General features: G+C 33.5%; 1 protein-coding gene across 1 annotated transcript; it reads right to left on the bottom strand.

The window, feature by feature from the left end:
• Window positions 1-5,316: 5,316 nt before the first annotated feature.
• Window positions 5,317-5,921, bottom strand: LOC126682518 (chaperone protein dnaJ 11, chloroplastic-like). The gene has a single exon (XM_050378237.2). It carries the CDS (start codon window positions 5,766-5,768, stop codon window positions 5,451-5,453), a length of 318 nt encoding a protein of 105 aa, XP_050234194.1. The 5' UTR covers window positions 5,769-5,921; the 3' UTR covers window positions 5,317-5,450.
• Window positions 5,922-16,877: the final 10,956 nt, after the last annotated feature.

Here is a 16,877-nt window from a genome sequence, read left to right as displayed (position 1 = left end):
AATATATTACATAAGTTCTTGTACTTATGTACAATACAAGTATCAAAAAATAGGACCTAACTAATTACAACCATTTTTAATTACAATTCAAAAAAATTAGGCTAAATATAAGACCTAGATTATATACATAAACTGGTCCCAACTTCAAAAAAAAGAGTTTGCTGGCCAGCTTCAAAAACTTCCCAAAATAACAGTAGCTACAAAATAGAAAACAAAAAGATTCAATAAGTTTGTGTATGAAGCAAACAATTGAACATTGAATGAAACTAGTGTATAATGCGATTATCATAAGTTAGGTTCAACATTCATAGTTTTTAAGCCAATGATAACCCAACTGAAAGATCCTATGGGGTATGGCTAACTGGTTTTTGAGTAGTGAATCGAAAGATTAAAATTCTTTAAAGCGGAAATAAGAATTTAAAAGAGGTTAAGAGTTTAGAGGATTGACACAAAAGATTTAGAGTGGTTCGGATCACAAATCGATCCTACTCCACTACTCAAACAAAGTTTGAGATTTAGAATCCACTAAATGAGATTCACAAACAGTTTTCTAAGCTAACTCAAAACTTAGTGCTTTATAGCTAAACACCAACTATGAGATTTTCCAAAGCTAATCTCTAACTTATTAGGGTTGAGTTTTTTCAAAGCTAAAATCTAACTCACACTTGATTTTCTAAGGCTAATCAAGAACCCACAATGATTTAGGAGTTTACAAGCTTACTCCAAAACTACAACAAAATAAATGTAAATTTAAGATGTGTGTTTGTTGTTTCAAAGTGTGAAAATTATTAACCTTGAAACATTGCAGATGGGTTTATATGTATACCCAAAGCAATCCCCAAACAAAGCACTAAACAAAACAAAAATTGCTCTCAACAAAAATATCTCCCCGAGATGGAAATATCACGGGCGAGATATTTGAATAGTCCAAAAAACCTTTAACGGCTAATACCACGTGTCAACGCTTCATTGGGTCTTCAAAAATATAATCGTTTGATCTTCAACGGTCTCATTTATCGCGCCCGAGATGTATTCGTCGCGCCCGTGATTCGTTCCAACAGTCGACTAGAGTTTTGTCAGCTCGAATATCTCCCCCATGATATTTGTATCTCCCCCGTGATATATATCTCCCCCGTGATATATATCTCCCCCGAGATGGTCTTTTCATCACGGGCGAGATATGCTATTGGACAACTTACTACTTAAAAACTCGATTTTTACTAGAGAGCTCCGAATTGACTTCCGATTGTTCATATGGGTTCCTATACACTAATAAATAAGATTAGATCACTTATAGTTGATTGTCAAAGTCAAAACAAAGGAGTGAGAAAAGACAAGGGTCCAACACCAACTTTTAAAAGGCAACAAGAAATTGATGTCGCACAATTGAAAATCAAGTAATTGTGGGCTTAAAAGTGGAAGTTTCATCATAGTCAAGTACATAAATAAAAATTTAGAATAAGACAGAGAAATCTAAAAGTATTTCCAGTTACTACCCATAAAACTACTCAACAGATCTCATCAATGTCAATTGCTAAATTTGGCTCAGATAGTGTATATCAAGTATAAACAACCTAAGATCATAAAAAGGTGGTAACAAATAATCAAGTGCCTCACATTTTACAACCTAAAGCATTACAACTTGAATGTGGAAGCATTCATCATACTAAGAAGAATAAGGCTCAGATTTTCAGTGCATATCAAGCATAAAATACCAAAAATCATAAAAAGGTGGTAACAAAATTAAGTACCTCACAATTTACAACCTAAAGCGTTCTACTTTAGATATTAAAGCATCATCATAGCCATTATCATACTGATACTAAGACAGAGATCAAGGGAAGTTAAACACAAACTTAAAACCAACAAGGATCTCTACAATGTCTAAGTATGTCAACATTTCATTAGTATTAAAAGGGAAACAGTAAACAAGTAAAAGGCATCATATTATGAGCAAGCAACTTCCACCAGATTAGGTAATCAAAGCAAATAGTCATCAAGTAAATGAAAAAGATTAAACAATTATAGTCTTATAGACAAACTATTAATCATTTGATGCATCTTGAAACCCTGAAAAAAACATAAAAACAGTTAAAATGATACTAATAGCAGAATTTAAAAAAGTAAGAAGTTAAAAAATGAAAAAAATCTAAAACATAATTAATTACCTTCTTCTGGCTCTTCCAACTCTTCCAAAGTCTGCTCAACAAGGCTTTGATGGATCTCTAACACTATAGTTACTAGTACAGTGGGCAGTGATGCACATATAATTAAGTCTTTTATTAGAAGTCCACGAATCATTAGTTAGACTGACTCTTTATGTACTAGTTTTGAATTTTTTTTTCAGTTTCAACTTCTCTTCAATAAACATAATATAGCAATCTTTATTCACAGTGAATTTAGAAGGAATATTAAACATTGCACAAGCAACACTCATTAATTAACTTCCTAAACCCCTCCTTCTCAACAAATTTAAAAGGTAATTCACAATAACTATCCTATATGAAATAGCCTGCCTAACTATATCCTAATCAAATTTCCAAGCAGTAAGACTAAACATATCAGAACCACCAGCAAGACCAACATTTGACACAGGTTGGAAAGGAAGAAGAGCTTGCCTGGTTTCAATATAGTGAGGTGTTTAGTGCATTTCATCATGTGAGCCCTCAAAGTAGAAATCCCATTCTTTTTAGTATTGCAGTTATATATACGAGCATAGTATTTGCATTTTGCTTGCTTCATCACACTTTTGCCATCTTTGATCGATTTAAAATGATCCCACACTACTAATCTTTGCACATCCTTTTTTTTTTGAATTTGCTTCCACAGTTTGAGTTTGTCCAGCAACGGCAGGGTCAAGTGTATCTTCCACCACATGAGCCTTTTGCCCAGCAAGAATAGGGCTAAGTATAGGTTCCACACTAGCTGCTTCTTGGCCAATTTCAGGCTCAAATTGGCTAGCTATATTAATTACAGGCTCAGGCTCCATCTACAAAATAAAATCCATAATCAAACATGCACAAATTACCAATAATAGTTTGAATAACAAACACAAGCTACAACAATAAACTTCCAGAATCGGACAAACAATCAAACAAGAGACCAATTACCTTTTAAATTATCAAAGAAAGCTTCCACCGAAGTATTTTCCAAATAACCTTCGAGTTATTGTTCATGAAAGGGACAAAAACAGACAGGAACACACTTTATTAGCAAACAGAGCAAATATGTTCGAATACCCTAAATAAAACCAGAATCAACAAACTAAAAGAACCAAAGCAGATTAAACTCGGCAATACCTCAAATAAATCGAATCTTTTTGTTAAGAAATACCAGATCTGCAACCAAAAACACCAAAAGACAGAAAAAATGTTAGATCCAATACATTTAAAGAAAGTTAAAGAGGAAATAACTTAAGTAACTTTGAATCGACCAAAATTACCTTAAAGTTCAAGTATTTCTTCATAAAATTTATCGATTCGAACTCTTAGAACCGGAAATTTAACATGCAAAAGAAAAGAGTGCTCTATTAGAACAGATAAGAGAAACTGAAACCCATTAGAACGAAGAAATGTTGAATCCATTACCAACAGATGGATTTGTAACAGCGAGAAGACAGAGCCTCTCTAAAATTGTGTTTAATCCATGATCAAGGTGATATGAAAGAAACGAGAGAGAAACAAGAGAGATTAGGGTTTCATTTTTAGGGTTACAGAAGAGAAACGAGAGACACGAGAGGTTTTTTTAGAGAGGGTGAGTTTGAGAGAAATGATGACAGTGAATGAGTGGCTGCGAGTGAATGAGTGGGGGGTTAGCAGATTAGGGTTTCATTTTTAGGTAGGGTAAATACAAAAATCACCCCTCCCCCTTATATTATAAAACGACGTCGTTTGTGTTCCTCGATTTTCGGTTCATTTCGGTTAAACGTGCCCTAAATTCAAACCAGAACCGCAAACCGAGAATTTTAAAATTTTAAAACCAAACCGATCCATTTACACCATATTAACCACTCCATTATTTACTTCGGTATGGTTTGGTTCGGTTTTTCGGTCTGGTTCGTTTTTTTTTCACCCTACACATAAGTTTCGGGGAGGTCATGAACCCGGTCTTTTGGCCGATGCACGGTAATCTTATCTATAAGCGAGTAATGTTATATAATCGGTGTAAAATGCATTTTATAGTTAGAATAGGTGGCGACTCCATTTTTCAAATCTTTCCAGATCCGAAGTGAGTCATAAGCCTGGGCTCCGAAATGCGCTCCGCTCACAGTATTATACTAGACTCAAACGCCTATGTGATGAATTTGCTAGCATTATATGTTTTTTCCCTTGTACCCGTGGTGCTGCCAAATCTCTTGCAGTTTTATACTCTATGAATAAATTGGTGCATTTTTCATGGGATTAAGTAAATGTTATGATCACACAAAAAATCAAATTCTTGTGATAGATTCATTACCTACTATTAACAAAGTATATACAATGTTTTCAAGTGTTGAGAAGCAGAGAGAAGTTCAATAAACTTTGGATGGCATTATAGATGGTTGAAATGCTCTATTTCATTGTATTTATTTAATTTGATACCGCAACTAGATTTAAAATATTTGTAATCAATCTTATCAAAAAAAAAAAATTGTAATCAATTTTATTATTAAGGCCTAATCACTTAAAAATCCTCCACTTTTAATTTTTTTTTCAATTGCACCCTAACATTGGAAAACTTTCTCAAAACCTCCCACCTTTAAATTTCATTCCAATTGCACCTTAACGTAGGAAAATCCTCTCAAAATCCTCCCACTTTTAGATTTTTTTTTTAATTGTACCCTAAATTGAATTTTTTTATAGTTTTAATTTAAAAAAGTTATTGAATATAATTTTAGTAAGAGTGATTTTTTACATATTAATAATATTACTCTTTCATTAGAATATAAATTAAAAATAAAAGAATATTTTAAATTTTTTTCATATGAAAAGAGGTCAATGTAATACTTTGGGGTACAATTGAAAGAGAATCTAAAGGTGGAGGGGTTCTGAGATGATTTTTCTACGTCAGTATGCAATTGAAAAAAAGTTTAAAGGTGTGTTTTTTTTTGAGTGAGTAAGCCTATTATTAATGACGTTTTAACTTTGGAAAAAAAAATGTTGAAGCTATAATTGGTTCTGGGTCCATGGGTCTTCGAGTTAGGCAGTAACTTAAGCTAAAGGGGGTCAATGATAAACATTATCCAAAATACCTTTTCTATGTGGGGGATAAGGAAGGCCATCAAGTAGCTGAATTGGAATAATTACAATTGAACGGTACTGACTCATGTGCACACAGTTTATAAGTGACCTTTTTAATGAAAATTTATAGAAAGTAAAAAAAAACTTTACATGCTAGCTAATTACACAATTAACATAAACTGAACTTTGTACATGAGTCTTAAAAATACAATTAAAACTAGCTATGCAAAGTTACCAACACTGATCAGTCTCCCAGTTCCTATTTCTAGAGCCAAAACCAGAAGCTGCTGCAACCATTGATGAAGACTTAAAAGACAGACGGTGCCTAAAAAGATCAGTGTCGTAATTTGCACGTTTATTAGGATCCGATAAAGTTGAATAAGCTGCGTGAATTTTGATGAACTCATTAGCTGACATTTCTTTTTGATTCATAGATACTGCATCAGGATGACAACTTCTTGCTAGCTTACGGTACGCGGCTTTTATCTCATGGCGGCTTGCGCTTGCCGCGATCCCCAACACTTCGTATAATGATGCTGCTGAAGCCATATTTTGTAGTTGATGAGGGTGATTGAGGAATCAATGTGAGAGCTTTGAGGTGGCTGGCTAGTAGGAGTGAACTTGAGGAGGTTTATATAGGGAAAATATGGGGATTTTATTTAATGCATTTTCAAGGTGGGGAAAATAAAATCAAGAGTTTAGGACTCTTTCTAGTTGATCGAACATTACGAGTTATATATAATTAATTTATAATTTTTTTTATAAAATGAATAGTATAAATTAACTTGATTGAATTAAAAGTCTTTCGTTTTTTAGCTCAATATATTTGCATTTCCATAAATGTGATATTATTTTAAAGAAATCGCAATTGACAACATGCATCATATTATAATCTCCACTCTTGTGAATGGGAAGTAAATGATTGTGGTTTTATTCAAAACGATATATTACACAAATATGATATATCATGTTGACCTTTAAATATAAGATCTTTTTTATTAAAAAAATTGAAATTTGTGGTTTAAAATAAATGTATGGTTGATTTTCATTACATTTTATATTTCTTTGCTTTAAATCCACAAGATATTATCCATGCTGACTCATCTTGCTGTTTATGTGGATAAGTCTTCTAATTAATTGCTTGGGCCATCTTCAAAAATAGGAAAAATAATTGGTGCTACTTCCATTTTTACTCCAACAATGAGAGTGCTAAAAACAGAAAATTTCATTGATATTGTATTTGTGTGAATGAGTTTGCTTAGGAGAAAATATGAGAGTTTCCTTTTTTATTTTTTGGTCAATCACCAAAGAAGCAATTATATTGCTATAGAAAAGAGAGATACACCAAAAACAACCAAGCCTATAATCAGGCCTACACCAATACAGGGGAGGACAAGCCCTCAACCCAAAAACAGCTACTAACAAAACAGGCCCTAGCCTGAAACAAATACAGAAGCCCTAAAACACAACAGGACAAGCCTACAAAAGCACCCCAACCAGAACTAATCAGATGAATTCACCCAACAAACAACCCATCAAGATCAGTTTCTCATTTCTATACTGCTTCTAATCTTGTTAAAGATTGTATCACAAGAATGCCTTCTCTTATTAAAGATCAGGTCATTTCTGGCAAACCAGATTTGGTACACAGCTGCACAGAATCCATTTTTCCTAACTTTTGCAGTTCTGGATTTACCTCTGCCTCTTCTAGTAAAAAAGCTCACTTCCCTGTTCCAATTGTCTGGATTTCTGTTGAACCCCAAATAAACTAACACCTTCTTCCAGACCTCATAGGAGAAAGGGCAAGAAAAGAAAAGGTGCCTAGTAGTTTCACTCTCCTGGTTACAGAAGCAACACTTATCATCTGGGATAGTCCCCCATTTATGCAATTTTTCTCTAGTATTCAGCTTGTTATTGAGGGCAAGCCAAGTAGTAAAAGAATATCTAGGAACATTACCTGCAAACCAGATAAGATGATTCCAGCTAACTTTATTCTTATCAATCAACAGATTTTTCCAGACACTATTAGTTGAGAATCTCCCATTCTTATTAAGGCTCCAGGAAACTCTGTCATTGCTATCAGTAGTATGGTAGTTAGCCATTATGAAATCCCAAGCTTCTTGAGTATGCTGATCAAGAGGTTCTGGCAAATTCCAGTCGTCCTCCTTAATACAATCCACAACTTTGGCTTTCTTAGGAACTTCAGAGTTCTTGATACAGACATTTGGAAATCTTTCAATGATGGATTTGCCATCCAACCAAGGATCAAACCAGAAAGAGAAAGTCCTGCCATCACCTAACCTGTATTCAAACATGTTATAAATGACTTTCCTAAGATTGAGGATTTGACCCCAGCTCCAGGAAGTATTATTAGGCTTCACAATCCCCCAAAAACTCATGTTCTTCAGATTAATAGCAGAGATCCATTTGGCCCAAATAGAAGGCTTTTGACTTATCAGATTCCAAACATGTTTAGTTATAGCAGCAATGTTGCTAAACTGGATTGGTCTGATCCCCAAACCACCCTCAATTTTCCTGCTGCAAACTGAACTCCAATTCACCAGACCTCCTCTCTTGCTATCATTAGTACCATGCCACAGAAAATTTCTGCAGATGGACTCAACTCCTCTAATAATAGATTTAGGCAAGATGAAAATAGAACTCCAATACACATTCATGCTTAGCAGCACTGAATTAATGAGTTGCAGTCTTCCTGCGTAAGAAAGACTCTTAGAGGTCCAGTTGCCAATTCTGGAAGTAATCTTAGAGATTAACTCACTGCAGTGAGATTTAGACAACCTGGTAGCTATAAGAGGAACTCCTAAGTACTTGACAGGAAGGCTCCCCTCCTTGAATCCCATAGTTTCCAAGATATTAGCTTTATTCTGAGGGTTACCATTGAAGAAAACTGAACTTTTAGCATTATTAGGGAAAAGACCAGAAACTGCAGAAAACTCATCCAAAGCCTCTTTTATAACTTTAATGGAATTCATGTCACTTCCACAGAACAAGAACAAGTCATCTGCAAATGAGAGTTGGAAGAGATTCAGCTTCTTACAGTTTTTATGAAACCTGAAGTCTTTATTAAGCCCAATCTTCATGCTCAGAAGCCTGGTGAAATACTCCATGCACAGGACAAACAGGATGGGGGAGATTGGATCCCCTTGCCTGGGCCCTTTCTTACCTTCAAAGAAACCAACAGACTCTCCATTTATCATAATGGAGAACTTCACTGTTCTAATGCAGGCCATAATGGACTTGATGAGCTTGATAGGGAATCTAAAGCCATAAAGGACCTCCTCCACGAAGTCCCACTCAAGGGAATCATAGGCTTTTTGAATATCTATCTTCATAGCAACTGAGTCCCCATTCCCTCTGTGATAGTTATTCACTATCTCATGGGCCACCAGCACATTATCTGCAATGCTCCTAGAAGGAATGAAAGCAGATTGAGTGTCTCTGACAATGCTTCCAATAATTTTGCAAATTCTGTTAGTTAAAATCTTTGAAATGCATTTATAGACCACATTGCAGCAAGCAATTGGTCTATAGTCACTAATAGTAGCTGGAGAGTGAACTTTTGGCACCAGAGTTATGATAGTAGAATTGACTTGGCTAAGCATTTTCCCTGAAGTGAAAAAATCTTTAACAGCCATTGAGATGTCTGAACCCACTATGTTCCAGCTTTTTTTAAAAAAATCACTGCCATAACCATCTGGGCCTGGGGCTTTATCTCCATTGATGGAGAACATAGCTTGTTTGATTTCAGCATTAGAGACCATACTGCTCATCAGATCTCTATCATTTCCATCTAGAATCCTTCCTTCCAAGAAAACATTGTGGTTCACATTCCTTCTCCCAGGATTATTTTTACCAAGGAAGTTCTGATAGTGGTTCAGAATCTCTTCTCTAATGATGACTGGGTCCTCAGTGTAAGTACCATCTCTTAAGGTAAGAGATTTAATACTTTTCCTGGTTTGTCTCTGCCTTATGCTATTATGGAAAAACTTAGTGTTCTGGTCTCCTAAGTTAATCCAAACAGCTCTAGACTTCTGTCTAAGAATGTCCTCTTCCCACCTGATCATCTTAAACAAGTGGTTATAACAGGCTCTTTCCTCTTCCTGCAGAAAGCAATTATAAGGATCCAGACTCAAATTCTCCTGTAAACTGCTCAGCAACTCCCTAGCATTATTAACTCTTCCAGAAATGTCAGAGAACTCATCCTTATTAAGATTCCTGAAATCTTTTCTAAGGAGTTTCAACTTGCTGTAGATCTGAAACATTTTAACTCCAGCAACTTCTTGACTCCAAGCATTACTAACAATCTCCAAGAACCTCTCATGCTTACTCCAGACATTATAGAATCTGAAACAAGCTTTTCTCTCATACTGGACAGGTTTCAAGGTGATTAAAATGGCAGAGTGATCAGAGATCCCAGGAGTAAGAACTTCATAGAAGATGTTATCCCAGGTATTATAACCCTCTTTATTGATGAAGCACCAGTCAATTTTCCTCCATACTCTGGTATCTCCTATTTGGTTGTTGCACCATGTAAAGTAGGGACCAATATGACTCATTTCTTCCAAATTAGTCATGTTAATCCAGTTCTGAAAATCCTCTGCAGCTTGAGTATCAATCTCATTTCCTCCTAATCTGTTCCCATTATCCAGAACAACATTAAAGTCACCTAAGACTAGCCACTTCCCTGTCATAGAATTCCCTATTCCAGCCAAATTACTCCACAAATCCTTTCTCTCTGAAGCCACATAAGAACCATAAACAAAAGAGCCCCAAAAGATATCTTTGTCATACTGAATTTTACAGTGAATAAACTGCTTATGAGCAACTACATCAGTCACTGCAATATCATTCTTATCAAAAATAACCCAAACTCTACCCATTTCAGAACAATCATAGTTATGAATCACTTCCCAATCATGCAGCTTCTTTTTCATATTACTCCAAACTTTCTCAAAACAACTCCTATTAACTCTGGTTTCTATAAGACCTATCATTTTCAATTTTCTTTTCTTAATCAGAGAAATCACCTCTGATTGTTTTAGAGGGTTGTTAATCCCTCTAACATTCCAAGCCCCTAACATTTAGCAATGTTTGGGGGCTTGGCAAGATTCCTTCCTTTCCTGCCTTCCCCAATTACACCAATGGACTTATTCACACTCACTACAGATTTTACAACACTATCAATATTCAGATTGCCAAAAGGATTAAGGCTTACCTGAATAGGAGGCTTATCCTTCTGAGAGTCAGTTTCCCTTACCACTATCTGATCAACAATGGCCTCTTCTTGCACATCTGGCTTAGGTAAAGCCTCTTTCACATTAGACACTGGATTAACATTCTCTTTCTCAGTCTTTCTTTGAACAACTTTGCAACTACCAGTAGAATGCCCTAATCTATTACACTTAGTGCACTTCATAGGTCTCCACTCATAATCAATCCTTTGACAGAACCTATTTCCATTCTCATCTTGCAAAATAACATTTTCTGGGAACACTCCTGTGATATCCATCTCAACCAACACCCTGGCAAATGAGAGTTTGGTTCTATAAACTGTACACTGATCACTATATAAAGGCGAGCCACAGATACTTCCAATTTTGCTCAATATCTCCGGAGTCCAAAATTCCCATGGTAATCCAGGCAATTGGATCCATATAGGAATGGAAGTGATGACAGACGGGTCCATCACCATTCTAGGGTGCCATTTCTTGAGAAGCATAGGTCTCTGATCAAATGTGAAAGGGCCTGAACCCAGGATCTTGTTACACTAATCTTCACTATCAAATTCAAACATGAACATAGAAGCATTAACCCTAACCACCTTTTGAAGACCCTCATTACCCCATCTATTCTTCACAAAAGCAGAAATTCTTTCGAATTTTGGGTATAGACCATAAACACAACCAATCAAAGCATTCTTCCACTTATACTCTTCCTTCTCCACATCCTTAGTGTTGAATTGAACAATTCGATCACCAGCATTGATGGCTGGGGGAATATATTTCAATTCACTGTTCATACTTCGAGATCGATTATCAGCAAACAGAGTATTCCAATTTTTAGGTTTCTCAATCGGAACCCTAATTTCCTCAGTTTCCGTCACCTTCGTCATCTCAGGAACCCTAAGTTCAACTTCTGAATCAGGAACCCTAAGTTCTAGCAAGGAATTACCAGATTCTTGGGTTTTCTCCAACTGAATATCAATCTTCTCCAATCCAACAGTAATCTCCATCGAATTGCTATTGTCACCAGCTTCATTCTTCGACTGAGTAGCCAAAACCACCTTCTTCTGAGTCTTCCTCTTCGCCATTGGCATTGGCGTGAAGAAAACGGTTATTTCTTACTAGCGCTCAGAGAGAGAGAGAGAGAGAAATTGGCATTGGCGTGAACAAATTTTAGTTTCCTTTTCATTCAAGGTGTTAATTGGGTTTATACATTTGTGCAATAGTAACATTAAATTCACATTTTTAGGTTATTAAAATTGAATTAGTCATAAAAATAATAAAATTGATTAGACTACATTTAAGTTTTTTAATTATTGTAATTTTATTTTATTTTATGTCGATAATTGCTTTATGTTGTTGATCGTTGATTTTTATTTTATTTGGAAATAATTTCACTTTGTTGGTACCTTATGAAATATAATTTTGTAATTTATTTGTAAATATTAGATAAATAAATTAATTAAAAGTTAAATGAGTCAATTTAAGGTATGGATAAATATATTGTTAGAACATAAAAAAAGTCAATTTTCAAAATATAGAAGACAATTTGGCCATAATTTTAGAATCAAAAGGACATGTTGAATTTTAGCATGGGCTGGAAAAAAAAATCATGATTTCGCCAGTGTATCTGGGTTTGCTCCTTTTCATAGATGAAGAAGAGTTCTCGTTTTCACAAGAGCAGACCCATCTTTACCCGTCTTCATCGAGCAGACCCATTTGTGTCTACTCTGCTCATCTTCATCGTTGAAAATGAGCACACCCAGATGGGTCTGCTTGTCTTCATCAAAATAGACCCAGATGGATTTGCTCGTCTTCACCGGAATTCACTAGAGCAGACCTCTTCTACACGGTGATGGCTGCCAGAATTTTTTTTTCGACGACAGTGATCGATAGCGACACCGGTGGTATGGAAGGATAAAAAAAGTACAATAAAATCGCTAAATCTGCAAAAATAATTTTTGTTGAATCAATTAAAAAATATTACATTTTTTTAGACTTTTTATCAATTTTTGTATGGAGACTGTGTTTTAAATGCGGGTTGAAAGTGGACGAGGATGAGGGAGGGAGCTGATTTGATGTACTTTAATAAAGTTACGAGTCTGTTTAATCAAAAATTTAAAAAATAATTTTTTGATATTTCGTGCCAAATTTAGCAGATGAATTAATCCTTTGGTCATTTATTAAAGGCTTATCCCCTTAAAATCCCCCCACCTTTTACCCCCAATTCGTTTGCACCATCACGTTGTAAAACCACCAAATATACCCAAATTACGACCTTTTACTTTCAATTGTATCCTTAAGCATTAAATTGACCTCTTTTCACTTGAAAAATGTTCAAATTAATACTTTAAATTTTAACATATATTTTAAAATAGGATTTAATATTTTATTTAAAATAAAAATAAACCTATTTTTTCAAGTGAAATGAGATCAATTTAATGCTTGAGGGTGCAATTAAAAGTGAAAGGTCGTAATTTGGGTATATTTGGTGGTTTTGTAACGTGAGGGTGCAAACGAATTGGGGATAAAAGGTGAGGGGTTTTTAAGGGAATAAGCCTTTATTAAATATGAGAGTTGTCTTTTGTTATAATACGAAATAAAAGAGTTGTTGAGAAACAGAAAAAATGTGAGGAACTATTGGTTAAAATTATCCCAAATCATAGTGTCAATTACAAGAACTGTAAATAGTTATTTGTTTTCGCAAGGTATTTTCTTCCTGTCTTTTCCCAAATACATGTTAAACTTGTCATTTTTATGTCACAAAAATAATATTAGAATGTTTTGTCTTTATCTATTGGAAAAGTTAGAATGGATAACCCTGATCACATGTGAGTAAAGATTAGATTTACCTAAAGAGTTGTAAGATTACTTAGAAATCATAATCTCATTCCCTTCTAATTTCATCTTTAGATAAGATTGGAATGAACTAGTCATTTATGCATAAATAATATTTCCTTATTACAATGAGAAAAAAAATGAGAATATTTTTGTAGTTTTTAATAATATGCAATAATCTAATCATTAATCATATACTATTTCCGTTTCAAATTGATGGATAGTATAAAACAAATATAAATATTCAAAAATTGGCAAAAAATACAAAAAATCCTCATAGTTTTTATAAAAGTACAAATCAGCCCTTTTACTTTTTTGAGGTATACTTAAGCCCTCTTTATTTTAAAATAGAACAAATAACCCTTTTCATCCATCATTATTAGAAATACTCGTTAAGGGCTGATATGTCTCTCATAATCATATAGGAAACAAATTCAAAAATAATTTTAATGTTTAAAATATTTACTGAATATTTGAGGGAGTAAGTGTACCAAAAGTAAACTAATAGGGTTTATTTGTTCGATTTTAAAACAACAAGGGTTTAATTGTTTAATTTTAAAAACATGAGAGTTTAATTGTGCCTAAAAAGTAAAAGGGCTGATATGTACTTTTGAGAAAAAGTCGAGAGTTTTTTTGTACTTTCTGCCTAAAAATTTAATAAATCTGTGTGAAATGAGTACTTTTATAAAACACACCACACTTGTCTTTATTTAATGTAGTGTTGACTTTATCGCTTAATAGTGTTTGCTCTCTTTTTAATACTTTCTCTGTCTCAATAGAGTTGTTCACTTTACCTTTATCATACAGTTTTAAAAAAAAAATAATTGTTTATGAGTTTCGTAAAATTTTCTTACTTTTTTTATCATATCCCTATTTAATATAGGGTCCACTTGCAATTTATTTATTAGTAGATTTTAAATAGGGGTAATATAGGAAAATTGAGTGTAAAAATTACTTTTTGAAAGTGGATAGAATTTTTGGGACAACAAAAATTTCTCAAAATGGACAACTCTATTGGGACAGAAGGTGTATAATATAATCAATGAGATTATCTATGTCATTTTATTATTTAAGTAATAAATGGCTGTCTGATAATTTGAGACAAATAAACTTAAAATATGGCCTATCAATTTAGAATAGAGGGAGTATTAATTTTATTATTTTACTAATAAAATTATTATTCATTTTTTCTTATTATAATAATTTGAATGATTTATTTTTTTAACACCATCAAATATGCAATTTAATAGTGCATTTATTCTTAGATTTAATATAAGTTCTATAAAATTAATACAATAAACAATGCGGGAGTACAGTGCCGACTGTGACGGACACACAATAGGTTAGCGGGAAATAAATTTTGGGCTTTCGACCTAACTCGGTTTGATTTGATCCAGTTTGAATAAATTGGTTCGGTTCGATCCGATTTGTTCTAATCGATTCGAAAATGATTTATTTAAGTGGACTATTAAAATGTAAATGAGGACGTTCGAATAATTAAAAGAGATATGAAAAGGAGAGAAATTGGTTTATTAAAACGTTACAATGTTTTAATTAAATTATACACTAATTAAATCAATTAATGTTAAATAGGAAAAATAAGTGTATACTAAGAGTGTTATTAAGATTTGAACGAGAAAGTTCAGTATCAAGATTAGTTTATATGTTTTAAGTCGTTTGTAGACGGGAATAGTTTAAGAACTAGAAATATATACGATTCGACTTAAGTTAGAGATTCGATGTCTGTTTATATTTTGACGTTTGAATTCAAACTAGATACGACGAGTGTCAATCTACCAAGGTGTTTGACTAGTGGGCTATCAAGAGCAGATATTTTGTGGGATATCGATTCTGTGAGTTTACAGTTACTTTTGCGTATTAATCTTAGAAATTTATTTACTATATTATTATAAGGGTTAATTCCATAAAAAATCACAACCTTTACACAGAATTTCATTTTAATCACGATCTTTAAAAGTTGACATTTAAAGTCACGACCTTTCATAAAGTAAAATTCAGTATATTTTTTCTAACTAAAATTACTAATCCTACATACTCTAACTAAAAGATAATAATATTTGATGTCGATTTATAATTTGGGTCTTTCTTTAATGGCTTAGTGAAGAACTTAGTCAATAAAAATGCACTAAAATGATAGATTTGGAAAAAATATATGTAAGATCATAGTTTTATATGGCAACTTTTAAAGGCCGTGATTAAAATGAAATTTCGTGTAAATATCATGATTTTTTTATAAAATTAACCTTTATTAGAATAAATGTATCGCATATTATATGATATTATTTATTTTGATTATTATACTGTGATTTTGTAGAATAGTATGAAAATCAATATAGAGATTCGAGTAAACGAGCTACCTATTAGGTGTCAATAGGAATGTGTGTTCACAGATGTTGGTTTAAGTCTTATGTGTCTGTTTTTAGTGAATGTGAATAGGAATAAGTTGGACATCGTTTGTTAGATACGAGATAACTCGGTGAAGTCTCTCGGGACTAGGATCTCGATGGAGAATACTCTCGGGACCTGTATTTACTGAGTAACTCGGTTGATATTTTCGGGACCCACAACTTTGGATTAAGTATTAGTATCAGTATAACTCCGTGGAATTTCTTAAAACTGTGCCATATGATTTGATAATTCAATTGGATGTCCTCAAGACCGTACCATAAAGACTAAGTTATTTGATATGGTTTGATATGAGCATAGCATGTGTACTTTTGATTAGGGTTTCGATCAGATTGAATATTTTTTGGCTATGATTATAAATGATTTTTATATACGATCTTATTTTATTTAATATGCATTATTGACGTGAACTCACTTAGAAATATTTATATTTCATAACCCCCCCCCCCATGTTTTCACTTTCAGGTTATCGAATTATGACATGGTCGGGCTTTCACAATAATTTTGGAAGTCAATGACACCTTTAACTCGAGAGCTGCAAGTAGTTGGGTATTGGAAAGTCTGTCTTTTGTTTTCAGTAGTTAATTATATTTTGATAAATCTAATTTGAACTACTGCATATGTTTGAAAAGCTGCATTTTTATCTAAATGATTACCATTTGATTAAAGTGATACACTAGTATTACATTTTAGCATTGTATTGGAAACAGAGAAGGTACGTCATATGCGATTGATATTTGCGATATCCCACTAAAGGTTTTAAAGGGTTTTATGACCGCGTTTTTAATAAAGGTTTTAAAGGGTTTTTGAGACGCAGCTGCAAATCTTTTTATGATTCGAAAACACAAAAAATTTGCAAAAGTTTTTAGGTTTGATACGGATTTCATAGCAATCACTCCCATTTTCTAGCGTCGGTCTTGGCTCAAAATTTTGGGTGAAATATTGGTCGTGACAAACAAACTTATTTGGACTTATACCAAGGATGGATTATATACTATCTAGTTTGGTTGTTCACGTAGTCAGAGATCAAGAGTTTTCAAAATAATGATCTCTTGTTCCTCGATTTTAACAAGTGCTATTGATAAATTCTTCAGAATTTATGCATAGCCAATAAAATCAAATTTTTATTTGGAGAGCTCTTCAAGGTGGT

Source organism: Mercurialis annua, linkage group LG5 (genome assembly GCF_937616625.2).
Source record: "Mercurialis annua linkage group LG5, ddMerAnnu1.2, whole genome shotgun sequence".
NCBI classification, from domain to species: domain Eukaryota; kingdom Viridiplantae; phylum Streptophyta; class Magnoliopsida; order Malpighiales; family Euphorbiaceae; genus Mercurialis; species Mercurialis annua.
This window is presented reverse-complemented; position numbering and strand designations above follow the sequence as displayed.